At 44.5% G+C, this 16,126-nt stretch overlaps 1 protein-coding gene and 1 long non-coding RNA gene across 6 annotated transcripts in view; one reads left to right on the top strand and one right to left on the bottom strand.

Annotated features, from left to right (window-relative positions):
• The window catches only part of LOC133206467 (uncharacterized), a 232,818-nt gene that overhangs the window by 61,665 nt on the left and 155,027 nt on the right, over positions 1-16,126 (top strand). The gene's annotated exons all lie outside the window — the stretch shown is intronic.
• TSPAN32 (tetraspanin 32) overlaps positions 1-16,126 on the bottom strand; it is a 39,823-nt gene that overhangs the window by 15,019 nt on the left and 8,678 nt on the right. For all 5 annotated transcript variants that reach the window (XR_009723789.1, XM_061342524.1, XM_061342527.1 and 2 more), the window contains exon 4: positions 14,234-14,308. Coding sequence is in view for 4 of the 5 variants with exons in the window: in XM_061342524.1 (XP_061198508.1) it covers positions 14,234-14,308 (75 nt within the window). In the remaining variant the exon portion in view is untranslated. The remainder of the gene's footprint in view (positions 1-14,233; positions 14,309-16,126) is intronic.

Raw genomic sequence — 16,126 nt, 5'->3', positions numbered from 1 at the left:
AAAACTGCCACTGCTCCAGGATGCTCCATCACTTGTCACAGTGCAATTTGTAGGTGAAGCAGAAGCAATCCAGCTTAAACAAGAGGTCCAGTGATGGAGGTACCACAGATATTCTGAGCCAAGGAAAAAAATCCTTCCCAGCAAGATGCACTATGCTGAGCTTTCCTATGCAGGTAAGGATGGAGGATGCTCATTTTGTCACCTCCGTGTATCAAAGTACATCGAGTGGAGTGTGCAGCAGTAAGAGAGGATCTCTAGCAGACTTGTGCACCATCCTTCCCCTGAGCAAGCCTTAAATCCCAATAAAAAGGAGAACATCCAAAGTTCTCTAACTCTTTGTGGGACACAAATGAGCTTTCCATCAGCAGCAATGAAATAAATGGATTCAGTGAAAAGAGTGTCTATTTCCACTGAAGAATTGAATAAAGAATAATGAAAAAAGAATAATCTTTTGACCTCCTCCTGTGGCCTCATGTTGCTAAGGAAGGAAGAACAGAGCAGCTGACTCCCTAACCCAAGAAATTATTATACTTCAAATATCCCAACCCCAGTTTAAGATGCAGGAATAAAGACTATGTTATGTCGTGACAACATACAAATAGGTCTCAGTAAGGTAGCGGTGTTGCATATGCAATTTTCTCATTTTTATATGTATCATTAGGCTCAGGATGCTGAGCTTACCTACAAAAGGCCTACATGTAGATGACTTAAAAAATTAAAAATTAAGAAAGGCTTCAGTCAACTTGCTAGACTCAGGCAAGGGTTCAAGTGCTGAAGGCAATCCAGAAGTTTAACCGCTTCTGCAGATCTACTAAACTCTGGGCCAGGAAATGTTGGGATAGGTAGTTTTAAGCCTTCTGCCTTGGCTGGACTCATTCCCCAAAACCTCATGAAAACGGGTAAAAATGCTCAATTGCAGTGAGTTTTTGGCTGGATCTGGCTGATTACCTTACAATCATATTCAACTTAAACCAAGGGAAGATGAGACTTTGTCCAGTGATGTTTCATCTACAATGGTAGTCACAGGCTCCCTAGCAGCAAAGCAGGCTCTGACAGTGCCACCAGAACCAATTCACTATGCAGGGAGGTCAATGCTCATTACGTGTTTTGCACTGATAGTAAAACTCAGGGCCCACCTGAGGCTTATGTCCTCCTCAGCAGCTTCTCTGGTGGTTGTGCTGCACAAAGCAATCTGGGAGGAAGGCAGGTGAGCTGCCCAGCTGCCAGACTGGTGAGCTCCTACCAACTGCATAAAACCATGAGAGTATTGATTTGATCGTGAGAGGTCCCGCCTGAAGCAGTGGTGCATGCTTGAACCTTCCTCCTTGTACTGTGCAAGGACATAAAACACCGAGACTGAAGCTGTTTGAAGGATAAGAGTGAATAGGAAAGAACTGAAAGAACAATTCACCCATAACAAAGCTATGGCACAAAATTGCTCCAGCTGTTGGAAACAATAAGGGAAGAAACCACGACCAGTCACCAGCTCTACTACAGTGATGGTGATGATGGTGGGATGCAATCTGGGAGGCCAGGTCTACTGGAGGCTGGTGGAGCTGGTTTTGGTAGCAGGCTTGGTAGAAGTTTTGGTAGCAGGCTTGCCAGGCTTGTCAAAAAAGCTTTAAACTAGATGTGTTAGGGGAGGGGGTCATCATTCCATCCCAACACACCCAGTCAGTTGCCAGCACCTATAATAAATACTCGGAGCAATGTAGAGATATTTCAGCCACTCCAGCCAATGAGCCAGCTTCATTTGGAGCTCGGCTCAGATGGCTCTATACAAATGCCCGTAGTATAGAGAACAAACAAGAGGAGTTAGAGATGTGCGCACATCTATGGGGATATGATATAGTTGGTATCACAGAAACATGGTGGGATGGATCCTATGACTAGAGTGTTGGAATGGAAGGTTACAGACTCTATAGAGAAGGCAGGCCCAGCAGACGAGGAGGAGGAGTTGCTATTTATGTCAGTGATAGGCTGAAGACTATGGAAAGACAACTTCCTTTTGCAAGTAGTAGAGACAAGGAGAGGTGCCATGCTTGACCTCATGATCACCAACAGGGAGGGGTGGCTGGAAATGTGATGCTCCAGGGCAGGGGGGGCCAAGACCGTTGGCTGATATTCAAGGATCACCTGCTACAAGCTCAGGACTGTTGTGTCCCAAATAAAAGGAAGTGCAGCAGGAGGGCCAGGAGACCTCCTTGGATAGACAAGGAATTGCTGAGGAAACTTAGAGGGAAAAAAGAGGCTTATAAAAGGTGGAAGCAAGGACAGGCGGCCTGGGAAGAATACAGGGATGTTGTCCGGGAAGCTAGGGACCAGGCTAGGAAAGCTAAGGCCCAGTTAGAATTAAACTTGGCTAGGGATGTGAAAGATAACAGGAAGGGATTCTATAGGTACATTGTGAATAAAAGACAGACTAAGGACAACGTGGGCCTTCTCAGGAAGCTATCAGGAGAACTAGCTACACAGGGTTTGGAGAAGGCTGAGGTTCTCAATGACTTCTTTGCCTCAGTCTTCACTGGCAAAGGCTCTGGCCCGCACCACCCAAGTCTTGGAAGGAAGGTGCAGGGACTGTGAGAATGAAGACCTTGGACCTACTGTAGGAGAGGAACTGGTTCGAGACCATCTTAAGAATCTGAACATGCACAAGTCCATGGGGCCTAATGAAATCCACCCACAGGTCCTGGAGGAGCTGGCAAATGAAGTTGGTAAGCCACTTGCCATCATATTTGAAAAATCATGGCAGTCAGGTGAAGTTCCTGACGACTGGAAAAAGGGAAATATAACCCCCATTTTCAAGAGGGGGAAAATGGATGATGCAGGGAATCACAGACCAGTCAGTCTCACCTCTGTGCCTGGCAAAATCTTGGAGCAGATTCTCCTGGAAGGCATGCTAAGGCACATGAAAAACAACAAGGTGCTTGGTGACAGCCAGCATGGCTTCACTAAGGGCAAATCCTGCCTGACCAATTTGGTGGCCTTCTATGATGGGGCTACAGTACTGATGGACAGGGGTAGAGCAGTTGATGTCATCTACCTGGACTTCTGCAAAGCATTTGGCACTGTCCCACATGACATCCTTGTCTCTAAATTGGAGAGACATCAATTTGATAGGTGGACCACTTGGTGGATAAAGAACTGGCTGGATGGCTGCACACAGTTGTGGTCAATGGCTCAATGTCCAGTTGGAGACCAGTAGCAAGTGGTGCCCCTCGGGGATCTTGTGTTGGGTCTGGTCTTGTTCAAGATCTTTGTTGGTGACATGGACGCTTGGGATTGAGCTCACCCTCAGCAAGTTTGCCAATGACACCAAGCTGCGTGGTTTGATTGATATGCTGGATAGAAGGAATGCCACCCAGAGGGACCCTGACAAGCTTGTGAGGTGGGCTGATGCCAACCTCATGAAGTTTAACCATGACAAGTGCAAGGTTCTACACCTGGGTCAGAGCAATCCCAGACACAGCTACAGGCTGGGCAGAGAAGAGATTCAGAGCAGCCCTGCGGAGAAGGAGTTGGGGATTTCGATGAGAAAATGAACATGAGCCGGCAGTGTGCGCCTGCAGCCCAGAAAGCCAACCGTATCCTGGGCTGCATCAAAAGGAGCGTGACCAGCAGGTAGAATGATGTGATCCTGCCCCTCTACTCTGCTCTTGTGAGAACTCACTTGAAGTATTGTGTACAGTTCTGGTGTCCTCAGCATAAGAAGGACATGGAACTGTTGGAACAAGTCCAGAGGAGGGCCACGAGGATGATCAGGGAGCTGGAGGTAGGGATCAGGGATCCGGTATAAGGACAGACTAAGAAAGTTGGGGCTGTTCAGCCTGGAGAAGAGAAGGCTGCGTGAAGACCTCATAGCAGCCTTCCAGTATTTGAAGGGGCCCTATAGGGATGCTGGGGAGGGACTCTTCATTAGAGACTGTAGTGATAGGACAAGCGGTAATGGGTTCAAACTCAAATAGGGGAAGTTTAGATTGGATATAAGGAAAAAGTTCTTTCCTGTTAGGGTGGTGAGGCACTGGAATGGGTTGCCCAAGGAAGCTGTGAATGCTCCATCCCTGGCGGTGTTCAAGGCCAGGCTGGATGAAGCCTTGGGTGACATGGTTTAGTGTGAGGTGTCCCTGCCCACAGCAGGGGGGTTGGAACTGTATGATCTTAAGGTCATTTCCAACCCTAACTATTCTGTGATGATGATGGTTATCTCCAGGTACATAATGACTGCTAAAGACTTCACCTGCACCCTGTTTCTGAGCTTGATTGTGAGTTGGCTTCTCAGTTATTTACTGGTCTTTTTCTCCATTTTGTAAAACAGCCTAAAAGAACTGATAGCGCAAAGGGTTAAATGGACAATCTTTGTGGCAGCAATTTTCTCTGAGAATGTGTGTCTGGGCAAGCCTAAAAGTACAATTTGCTGATTAGTTGTTCTCAGCATTTCTATCTAGAAATTATATCTAGTGTTTACATCCAACCGTTATCTGAATGCACTATTCCGATACTAGTAAGGGAATACCAAACTACAAAGCCATTTTTTAAAGGAGTGAATTGACTGTAGTTCCTCTACATCATCTTTCTGATTTTTGGTAGATCACTTGATTTTGAAGGAAAAAAATTGCTGTCTTCATACAACACAGCAGTCTGTTTTCAAAGAGTACTACAGATATCTTTCTCATTTAAATGTTTCAGATGTAGGTATAAAGTACTAAATCTCAGTGTTTATCACTGGCTGTTTCCTTCTATGCAGGAGACTGTGCCACAGAACATACAAGAGGTCTGCTTTAATGAGAAGAGACATACAAGAGCAAAAGACTGCACTAATGAACCATCACCTTAGCAACTTTTCTGCCTGGGATGCATATACTCAGAGCTGTAGCTGAGATCTGAAGCACTGGTCACACATGGCAGCATCTATCCAGGCCAAAATGCCCTGCTAACTCATGCATGCCTTACAAGATAAATAAAACCTGAAAGCATAAGACAGTCACCAGATGGTTTCACAACCTACCCTTATCTGCAACATTGTTTTGTCCAGCAGATGTAAGCTCATCCCTGTATTTCCCTTTGCTCTGGGACACAACACAGTGAAGAGCTAGCCTGTAGCACTCCTTTGTACTTAGTTACTACCCGCAACAGATTCCCATTGCACACTCAACTGATGGGCTACTTTGAGTCCATTCCCTCAAAATTATTTTCTTTTTTTTTGTTTCTTATGTCAGGTATTGAAGAGAAAAAAATAATATTCAGGGTGCTTTCTTCATGGGTAGGCAGCAGGATACTTTTTCAGTTTCAGTGGTTATGCCAATTCTGTTAATAGCATGCTTTAAGAAAAGCACAGCTGTACCCCATCCCGTAACTCAGACCTTGGTTAGCACATAATGGACCAACACAGCTGGAGAAGAGAAAGACTGAGCTTCTTTCTAAAAGGTCTTACACTCCATACACACATAAAGGTCATTATGGTTAAGTGGATTTTCCTGTTCCTAGTGACATGTTGTGACCCACTGCTGGAGGAGTATTACTGGACAAAGCTCTCCCTTGGAAGATGCTCGTCAGTGAAAAATACCAATAGCTGAAGAAGAAGCATCAGCTGGATTCTAGTTTAAGAAAAAACTCCAGGTGAAGCAGTATGGAGGTCACACCTGAGAACAATTCTTTTCCTGGAAAAAGATGGGTGAAATGTTCCAGCCCTAAGTTAGTAAAATAAGTGCTGCCTCCCATTTCTGCCTGTGTTCCTTAATGAAACACTCATTTGGGATTATATCGATGGGTTGCTGCATACAACAAATGGAAAATCACCACCAAGATTGATGAGACTGACTCAATGCAGTTGTTTTTTTCACTTAAAGTAAAAAAAAAAAAAAAAAAAAAGAAGGATTTTTGAGATTGTTTATCATCCTCTAAATCCTTTATCCCCCAAGAAGCAGAATTTATGCCTGCAGGAAGGCATTTACTCTAAACCATTAGTGTTCTTACCCTTGGCTATTACAAGCTAAAGCAAATTTCATTCTTACCTCCTTCAGGAGGAAAACTGACATTCTTGACTCAGGTTATTTATCAAGGATAATTTTTACCTGTAACTGGATTTGGAACAGAAACATCAGACAAGGAGGTCAGCCTTCAGCTCCTGATCCCTTTGCAAACCAGAGTATCAATGAATCCTGCTGCCAGCAAATGACTGTGCCTAGGCAACCTGAGCTAGTCACTTAGATGTACATTAGAAAACTAGCAGACTGGTGTCAAGAACAATGGACTGAGACTTACTCAGTGAACCATCTTTGCAACAGTCAGCAGCCAAAACTCCCTCTGCAAAGCTGGAGCTCAAGGACAATATAGTGAAAGGAAATGTCAGGATTATCTCAAAGACAAGCCTGTCTGCTTAACAGGAACACCCTCGGCAAAGCAGAGCCGGAAGAGCAGCACAGTAAGTGTAGTGGTTTAACCCCAGCCAGACAACTTGTTCACTCAGTCCCCCCCTTCTTGCCCTCCCCCTACTCCTGGAGAGATGGAGAGGAGAATCGAAAAGAATGCAACTCCCATGGGTTGAGAGAAGAACAGTTTAGTAACTAAGGTATAACACAAATCACTACTGCTGCCACCAATAATAGTAATGATAAAGGAAATAACAAGGGAAGAGAGAATACAACACCTCACCACCAGCCAACCAATAACTCGCCCCCCACAGCCCAACCAAGCACCAACCGATACCTCGTCCAACCCTGCAGTCCCAGCCCTTCCAGGTAACTCCCAGTTACCGCCTGGGCATGACGTGCTGTGGTATGGAATAACTCTTTGGTCAGTTTGGGTCAGGTGTCCTGTCTCTGCTTCTTCCCGGCTTCCCCTCCTCCCTGGCAGAGCATGAGGCTCACAAAGTCCTTGGCCAAACCAAAACATCATTTTTATCAGCTCTGCTCCCAGCCCGAAAGTCAAAACACAGCACTGCACCAGCTACCAAGAAGGAGAAAAATGACTGCTACTGCTGAACCCAGGACAGTAAGCAAGAAGGGGATCCTCCTCTCCTGTTGCTCTTCATGCCTTTGAGGTACCAAACCAAGCATATGTGCTGCAGCCTCAGAAAAAAATGGCAACCTCAGCGCTTCATGTTCTTTCAGGGTCACCAAGAAGGATATACTGACTAGCATCACTCAGGAATATCCCTTCAGCAGTGGCTACCGCAGACTCCCTTGCTTAGCTATAAACAGCAAGTTAGTCAGTTAAGATGGGAAACTGGAATAAAGTGGTTAAGTCACTCAAAATCCTTCCTTGCTGAAGTAAAAAAAAAAAAAGCCACCACATGTCTAAATTCTGCTACCTCTGTCTTCCCTTTCCTCCCTGGCATGCAGAAATGCACACCTTCACAGCATGTCAGAAATGGGGTTAAAGGAGGAAGATGCAACTGCTTGGGTTTCAATAAAGCAATGGTGCAACTGCAGTGAAATAGAGGAGGTAAAATTACTCTGGGCACTTTAGCCAAGTAGTAGAGCAACTCCCACCGCTTGGACTGAGCACGTGGTAAGACGGGCTCCTCCTCACCCCCTGCTCAACCAGGACATCATTGCCTTATCCAACACAGTCATTACAGCTTGCTGCAGCTGTGTACTTCCTTCACAGCTCCCTCCTCTCCAGCCTTCCTCAACAATCCCAGTGGCAGAAATACATCCAGTGCTGCAAACCAGAGCGGCCCTTGAGGCCCTCCATGGAAAACTGCCCAAGATAAGAAGGTGCTGCTCCCCCCGACTGGTGGTGGTCATTGAACAGTTCAAGTGAGAAGATTCAGATGAGGCTTTTAGCAAAATGGTTTTCACTTTTTCAGTATCTATCTAAACATAAAGATTATATATCTATATATAGATATGTAAACATTTATATAGATATAGATATGTAAATATATATATATATATGGACTTCCCCTCACTGTCTGGTTTTGAAAGAGAACCAGGCAAACCATGACCATCTTATGGTTTATCACTGAGGGAATACACGGAAGGAGAAATACCATCATAGAACAAAAAAATCAGGAAAAGAAAAGCTTTACAAATCTGTTTACTTCTGATCCTAGCGCTTCCATCAGGTCCTTGCACAAAATATTTAAAACAAGGAAAGTGCTGAGCTGTTACACTCTCACCTCCTCCTCACTTCCCATCTCCAGGTCTCAAAAAGAACAGCAAAATTCTAGCTGCATGGGTGCTATACGTCCCACTCAGACAGTGGGCAGGGGTGCACCACAGCCATCTCTGTGATGCTTGGATTCAGCCAGGAGCATCACTTGGTGATTTTGGCAGAGCACCAAAAACTTTACAGGGAAGTATAGAAAGGCCAGGCAAGAAGTTAATCAACCCCCATGGGTTTTTCTCACTAAATCCTCCAGCTCTGTGGCTGCACCCCTTGCAAGTGACACCAGCCTCAGTGTATCAAGGTCCTCCTGGTTTTTTGGTTTGGGCGTGAGGGGAGGAATTGTTTGCCTTTTTGTTGTTGGAGTTCTGTTTTGTTTGGTTTTTTTTTTAACAAACTAAATATTTTACAGAAATCATAGAATAGTTAGGGTTGGAAAGTACCTGCTGATCATCTAGCTCCAACCCCCCAGCCATAGGCAGGGACATCACACACTAGACCATGTTGCCCAAGGCTCTGTCTAGCCTGGCCTTGAACACTGCCAAGGATAGAGCATTTACCACTTCTTTGGGGAGCCTGTTCCAGTGCCTCACCATTCTCACAGTAAAGAACTTCTTTATATCCAACCTGAACTTCCCCTGTTTAAGTCTGAACCAAGTACCCCTTGTCCTACCACTATAATCCCTGATGAAGAGTCCCTCTCCACCACCCTTGTAGGCCCCCTTCAAATACTGGAAGGCTGCTATGAGGTCTACACACAGCCTTCTCCAGGATGAATAGCTCCGATTTTCTTAGCCTGTCTTCATATGGAAGGTGTCCATTTTATAACAGAACTGCAAAACCAACAGGCTGCAAAGGGCCCACACTGATCCTTTATGCTATTGTCATTCAAGATGAACAACATAGCAATTTATGAACCTCCCTATATCGTGGAAAATTATCCCGGTAATCCTTATTCTCTCACCCACAGTACTTGAAACCAGTGCCACTTTAGACTGCTTCCCAACAGGAAGTACTGAAAAACATTGAAAATAGTTTCAGCTTAAAAAAAATACAGTTTTATCAGCAACAGAGCTAGCCCTGGGGGAGCACTGTCACCTTCGAGCTGGTGCTGGCTGCTCTGCTGTGATAAGCATCCTAACAGCAGCATGAAGGTTGGACAGTGCCATGGTGATGGTGACCATCCAAGTGGTCTCATGTACTGTGGGCTGACACTGCTGCAGACAGAACCTCCACCTAACACTGTGCCACAGAAAGCAGCAGAAATGGGGCCATGCGGGTTCAGCGTCAGGGCAGTGATAAATTATAAACCCTTGAGTACAAATGCCTGAGTGGCGCCTCAGACAAAAGCGAGCAGTGTCTCACTGGGGGGAGCGGGCTGTTACTGTGTGATGAGAACATAAACACCAGGAAAGACTCACAATATTTAAAAACCCTACGGAAGGGGGAGGGGTTCCCCCCTCTCTTTTTCTTTCCCATGGACTTCAGAGGCTGGGCAAAGCTTTCTGCTTCCCTTAAAGTGATTGTGCCTGGCAGAATAACAGCAAGAGCAAGGAGGATATCGGATTATTCACAGTGTTAGCACAGCCAAATCACAGCTTTTTGAAAATAAGACCCCCATTAGTGGCCACAATCCTGATCCAGCACCACTGAATCGCAAACCAGAGGAAAACTATCTGTATGCTTTGGATCTGCTTTCAGGAAACACCTGAATGCACCTTCAGTTTCTATTCAAGTCCCATTAAAGTCTTTATGACTTAAGCCTGCTTTTAAGCATTGACTTCAGATGAGACAGACTGGACTCTGCACAAGTTTGCTCCTACACACAGCAGTGGCAGCAGTTACAGACACAAACACGCCCTGAAGAAACCACAGGCTTGGTTTGCCACTAGAATGATCTCTAGAATCCCGCTTAAGAAATTACTGGGAAGTGCTGGCTCACTCCTTTCATATCTGCAGGAACAAGAGATGCACGTCTGCTTTTGTGCGTGGCAAAGATAGGATTTGCCTCCTGGAGACCCAGGCAATGCTGCTCCTGGCTTTGCAAAGGTGCTCGTTAGAAGGAAGATCCTGAGACAAGAGAAGTGTGTTGATCCCATATGCAGGGAAGGGAGCAGGAAAGCTGCTCTTTTCAAGAACAAGCCCCAAGTGTAGCAGTGTTTGTTATTTGATAGCTGCAACTGCTGATTCCAGCTTTGCACCCCAGGCCCTGTTGGAAAATCATCATCTCAAAAGATATCCCCTCGCTCACTAACAAAGCATAAAAGATTAATTTCCTCTTCCAGTAGGAGAAGAGAAGAGCAAACAGGCTCCTCTAAAGAAAGTTTCAAGCAGAGCAAGACTGCAGGAGAACCAGGGTGTGCATGAGCAACTTGTGTGCCTTGCCCATAAAAGCTAAATCCTCATCTTTATGCTGTGAGTACAAGCAGTGCAATGCAAAGAGGCTAATGCCCTTCCATACATGCAGAACCGAAAGGCACTGGTGCAACCTCCTCTTGAAATCACCCAGTAACCTGAGAAACCGTTTGATAATTCAGAGATTGCCATATCATTGCAGCTAGTGCAAATCCATGAGACCTCTTCATCCAAAAGACGTGGGAAATTGGGTCTTTATGCCAGAAGTATAGCACCTATTTTCACTGTTTTCAAGTTTTCCCATGAGTTGGGAAATCATAATTTAATTGGTTTTAAGAGATTGTTTACCTCTGAATGTCCGTAATTAAAAATGGTATAAAACTTATACTGCAGCTGCAAGGCTACCCTCTCCTCCAGCTTCTGCAGGCAGGTTTTTAAAGCAGCAAATAATGGGTAAGGAGAGAAGAGAAGCTGAGGAGGAGGCAGCAAAAGCCTGCCCCATCAGCTGTCAGATGTGGCATAAGTATCTTCTACGTGCTTCTCCTCATCCCAGGTCCCACCTGCATTGAGCCATGCTGGGAATGCAAAGAGACATCATCTAAACAGGCAGTGGTTTGTGGGAAAGATGCTGCCATAAAAATAAATATGGAAAACAAAGATAGCTCTTTGGCTTCAGGAGCCAGCAATTCCTAATGTGGCTGAAAACCATGCAAAAACCTCATAATTTCCATGGCTACCACAGCTGTCCCATCAACGGTGCTCAGGTAGAGGTCATCCTTCCTGCCCTCCCTTGTACTTTGGTCTCTTGTTCACTTTGATTGCACCACCATTGTCATTTCTCAGACCGGTTTGTGACACTTTCCTACGAAGACTGACCATGAAGACCACATTTTGGCCAGATAGGAAGGGAAACCGAATGTCTTACTTCACTCCTGGGGAGGAGATCCTTGTCTCTGCTATGTCAAGACATGGAAAGGGATCAACTCTCTCAAGTGATTTGGGCCAGGCAGAAAAGTACATGAGAGTTTCACAGGGGCTTGGAAGCTGGCATGGTGTGTTTGTGAAGCTGTGGGCTTGACAGCGTGGTGGGACAGAGTTGAAGCAGGAATGTTATGTGCAGCAGGTGAGCATGGGACTCAGGAACAAGCCAAGCTAGAAAATACTGAAACATGAACAGCTCAGGCCTACGGCTTGCAGGAAAAAGGTATTTAACAACCTCCAGATTACAACTATTTTAATTTCAGATTTTCTTCCAAGCAGCCAACCTGCTCAGAGAAGTTCTGACACCTTTGTAAGTGACTCAGCACTTATTCTGTTGGTGACACTGGCTAAGAGGCAAAGATGTAAACTGGGGGTAGACCCTAATAGAAAGGCTGCATTATACATGCTGGCAAAAGAGGCAGAGGATCTGGGATGTTACTACGACATATTTGTTCTTCCCCATTTTGTACACCACTTCCTTTGCACCTACCAGGCAAACATATTTTGGGAATGGGTAGGTTATTAGTTCCTCATTAAAAGTACTTTAATGCAGACAAATGGATGCAAAGCAGCCTGAGAAAACAGTACAGAGGAGACATAGACCTCACAAAACCCATTCACTGGCCACATTTATAGGTTGACAGAGGAGGAATAATTACAATACTGAACAGAGAACATTTTAGGATAAAGCATGATAAATGTCAGATTTGTTACTTATTGCTGCATGTCTGGTATATGTTATTTTAAGAATAAAGACCATGTGACACCAAGTCTATCTGAATGCAGGTAACTTGAGATTTAAACAAGTGTCATCTATCTGAGAGAATTCTGAAGGAGCTACAGAAGGCCACAAAAGCAGAAAAGAATGGGGAATGAGGAGATTCACATTTTGTTTACAGTGCCAGGTCTGAGAATATCAAATGTTTTAAAATAACTCTTTTTTTTTTTTGTCCTTTTTCCCTGTCCTGCGCAGCTGCTCTGTAAGAAGTGCTCTGAAACAGCCACAGATCAAAAATGGCATCTTTCTTTCATCATGTTCAGATAATATTTCTATCTACTGCCTCTTGAAAATAACCATCAAAACAAATTTTCAAATGGCTTTTCCATTTCGGGTGATTTTCTGTAAGAGGGGTCTGCTTTTGAAGGAAGTGGAAAATGTAAATACTTTTATAATTTTGCTTATCAAGAGGAGTAAACCATTGAGAGTATCTGTGGCGGCTTGGTGCAGGAGGGACCTCCCATATCCCATCTTCCTGCTTGCAGAAGGAGGGGAAGGCTCTGCTTTCAGCACTACCTAAATTCATCTCCTCACCCATGTGCAGGGAGACGAAGGGATCTACTGATGCCAGCTCTGAGCTGGCATCTCCAAACTGAACAGTCTGATTTTCTTTTCACTGGAAAGTCTATGTGTTTTGCATGGGAAAAATGCAAATTTGTTTTAGCTAGGAACATGGGGACAGTAGCTCCTTGTTGCTTTCACAGACACTTATTCAGGCACGTGAAATAGGCATATTCATCCACATTCAATTTTACATCCCCACATTCTCTTCCTTTCTTGGTAGCTGCATGAATCCCATCAGGCTTTCAAGACAACTGTCAATTTGGCCAGGTTTGATTTTTTTTCCCTTGTACTACCACAAGTAACTATTTCTGGCAGTACTGTCAGAAGGAGGGGGCTGCTGAGAGCACCTGCTTTAAGTTTGCTCTTTACTTTGAGAAAGCCAGACAAATAAACAGCTCTATAAGGAGACTTCAGGAGTCTTCCCCCTCCTCCTGTCAGTTCTGTGGGGCACTGTACTACCTGTCTTTGTCCTGGAGGGACAGTCACATCTGCATTTATCTCTCACATCTGCATTTCTATCACTGGCGAGACAGGTTACCTTTCAAGCAAAACCGAATTTCCGTATGTTTTGTCAGTGACATGCCTAACTAAATCTTTCCTCATTTATATTCCCTGTTTCTCTCTGGATTTAGGAAACAGATAATTTTGGCTACTAAATATTAAGATCAATTTCTGCTCTCCGCAGCAGCCTGCCACCGTGGCCCCAGGGATATCCCAGCCCCTGGATATGGATACCCACTGCAATGCTCAGGGCTGTCCCTTAGCAACTCTGTGTGCCTCAACTCAGCTTCCTCAGAACCTTCATCTCCTACACCACCCATCTACCACAGCACCAGCAAGCTCAGGGTTAACAATTCAAACCCCAACTTTCTTGCATATTTGGCCTCATACAATCTTATCTTTCTGGTCCAGCATGACAGCAGCGCAAACACGATTTTTCACACTAGAGTTTTTACTGTACCACTGCTGCCAGTTAATAAACACATCTCCTGGATATTGCCAGAGACAACCTGAACCGTCACAACCCACCACGACCTTTGAATAGAGGCTCCCAAGTGGCATTATCAGGAATTAGAGCTGGCTGGAAATGACTTTTCAAAACTCAAGCATTTCATTTGAAACAAAACAAAACATCCCTTGGAAAAAAAATCCCAAAGCTATTTAAAACAAGACTTGCATTTTTTTTTTGCCTTCAGGAGAAAGCGTTTGCCCTCTGTGAGGGTTTCCATGGCTTCTCCCTTCAGTGACCCCATTGGAGAGGCAGCTGATAAAGGCAGCCCTGTTCTTGTAAGAGATGGGTGGAACACAGCACACATCTGATAGGTCTTGGCTTGGATGTCTTAATTAACACCAGATGTCCCTTTTACGGGAGAAAGAGTTGCTACAAAAAAACCAAATCCCTATCTGATGAGATGCTGGTGGTATTTCCTAGCAGCCAATGCTTACCTCCGTGCTGTGCATGTATCTCCAGCAGGCAGCTGGGACCAATCCGCAGAAGGCCAGAGCAAAACAGAAAAATCCCTGAGGATGAAGAGGGAAAATACCATCAGTTAAAGGATGGGGAAAAAAAAATACCCATCTGAAAACACCATCGGGATGCATTTAATACACTTGTTTGAAGAAGTTTAGTTAGAAATTAGAGCTAAACATCACTTTCTTTTAATATTCCTCATAATGCTGGTTACTTAAAGGAAATTAGACGGACAATAATGTGATTCTCCATCAGGAGCCTTCTAATTAACCTGTGGTCATTTGAAGAGGTTGACTAAAAAAGTACCCATCTTCCTGCAGAGCGGTTAACCTATTATGCCCAAATTCCCCTTGGAAAGATTAAAAGAAAAGGAGAGACAAATACTATAGTTACAGTATGTTCCTCTTCTGCAGAAGGACCGTACTCCAGAATAGCATCTTCTTACTCACAGGATTGAATCCCCAGTGTTTAAAACCTGGCTACCCATTTCAAAGGAGGAAAACCTACACAGATAGTCCATGAAGAAACAAGTACTCTTCCTTAAACCAGCACCGTCCTAGTCAGACAAAAGAATGACAGAAATATAATCAAGGCTAGCAACTGACCTTGAAGAGTCGAAACAACAACGGAAATGATAGAGGAGGTGGCCTGGCTTTTGTCTTCTTCCCTAGGCTTGCAGAGCTGGAAGTTATGTGCATTGTCTCTTTATCTGAAAAAATGTGGTCCAAAAACACCCCCACCCTGATGTAAACAGCCCTTGCCTGTTGTGACAGCTGCACCAGAGGATCTCATTCACATTTAAAAATAATGGAGAAAAAGAGTGCTTGTAAAGCATTTGAAGGCCAAATGGGCTCATCAAATATGAATCCAGAGCTTAGTCTTGGAATGGCAAAAGATGACGAATAAGCACCAGTCAAAATTATTGTCCTTACAAGTTTTTCCATGAAACTGTCCCTCTTCCAACACAAAGTTATGAAGTTATGTAGCAGGGAAAAATTACCCAGCTGACTACAGATTATTTTAGTTTCTATTTTTTTTCCTATGAGTTTTTTAATAGTATGATTTCAAAAAGATTAAATCTTTCATGAAAGTTTACCAAATTCAAGCTTAAGGAGAGGAAGAAGAACATTGCTGCTGCCAATCCTGTTTCAACAAAAACCTTTTGCTTAAAAAGTGTGGTTAAAAAAACCCAAACAAACTCCAATAACTCTCAAAACTCCCAAATTCCTCCATATGCAGCACAAAAGGAAAATGTATTAGATCAAATCCTGGAAATGAATAAGAACATGCCAGTAAATTGCCTTTTGCTGGTTCTTGTCCATGAGCTGCCTGCTGCATTTCTCTGCTTGGGAGGACAATGCCCTGCCCAGGGACTTTGCTCCAGCAACAAGACTGCCATTGGCATTACTCCACTTCTTTGTGGCTGCCTTGTTTCAGGCTCTGCATCAAACGCCGGGGGAAACCCTGGAACTGCTCTTAAGAAAAGCTTAAATTATGTATGTCCAGTCTCTCCTTTTAATTTTTGGCAGCTGCCTGGCCATATAGGTGGTGAGATCACTCGCTGCCTTGCCAGGAGCTGAGATGGGATAACACAAGACTCCAAAGGAGATGAAAGTCTGATCGAACACTGACATGACAAGGGGGATACAAGTAGTGAAGATGGGGAAGAGCATGCAGGGTGAGATGGCATGGACCAAAGCACGTCACAACCAAGCCCAAACCCAGCCAAGGTAGGTGGTTTAACCTCTGAAGGTACAGCACAAACGGAATGGAGGAGGTGAGATTACATGAGCATTTCAGGTTTGCTCCTCACTAGGACCAGACTCTGCATTTTGCACCTCTTCCTGCAATCTCACCCCAAACAAAAG

This window comes from Neopsephotus bourkii, unplaced genomic scaffold (genome assembly GCF_033783945.1).
Source record: "Neopsephotus bourkii isolate Nb327-2 ecotype Australia unplaced genomic scaffold, CSIRO-AGI_Nbou_v1 NB_1792, whole genome shotgun sequence".
Taxonomy (NCBI): Eukaryota; Metazoa; Chordata; class Aves; order Psittaciformes; family Psittacidae; genus Neopsephotus; species Neopsephotus bourkii.
Note: the sequence above shows the minus strand (reverse complement) of the source record. Positions and strands in the feature narration are given on the sequence as shown.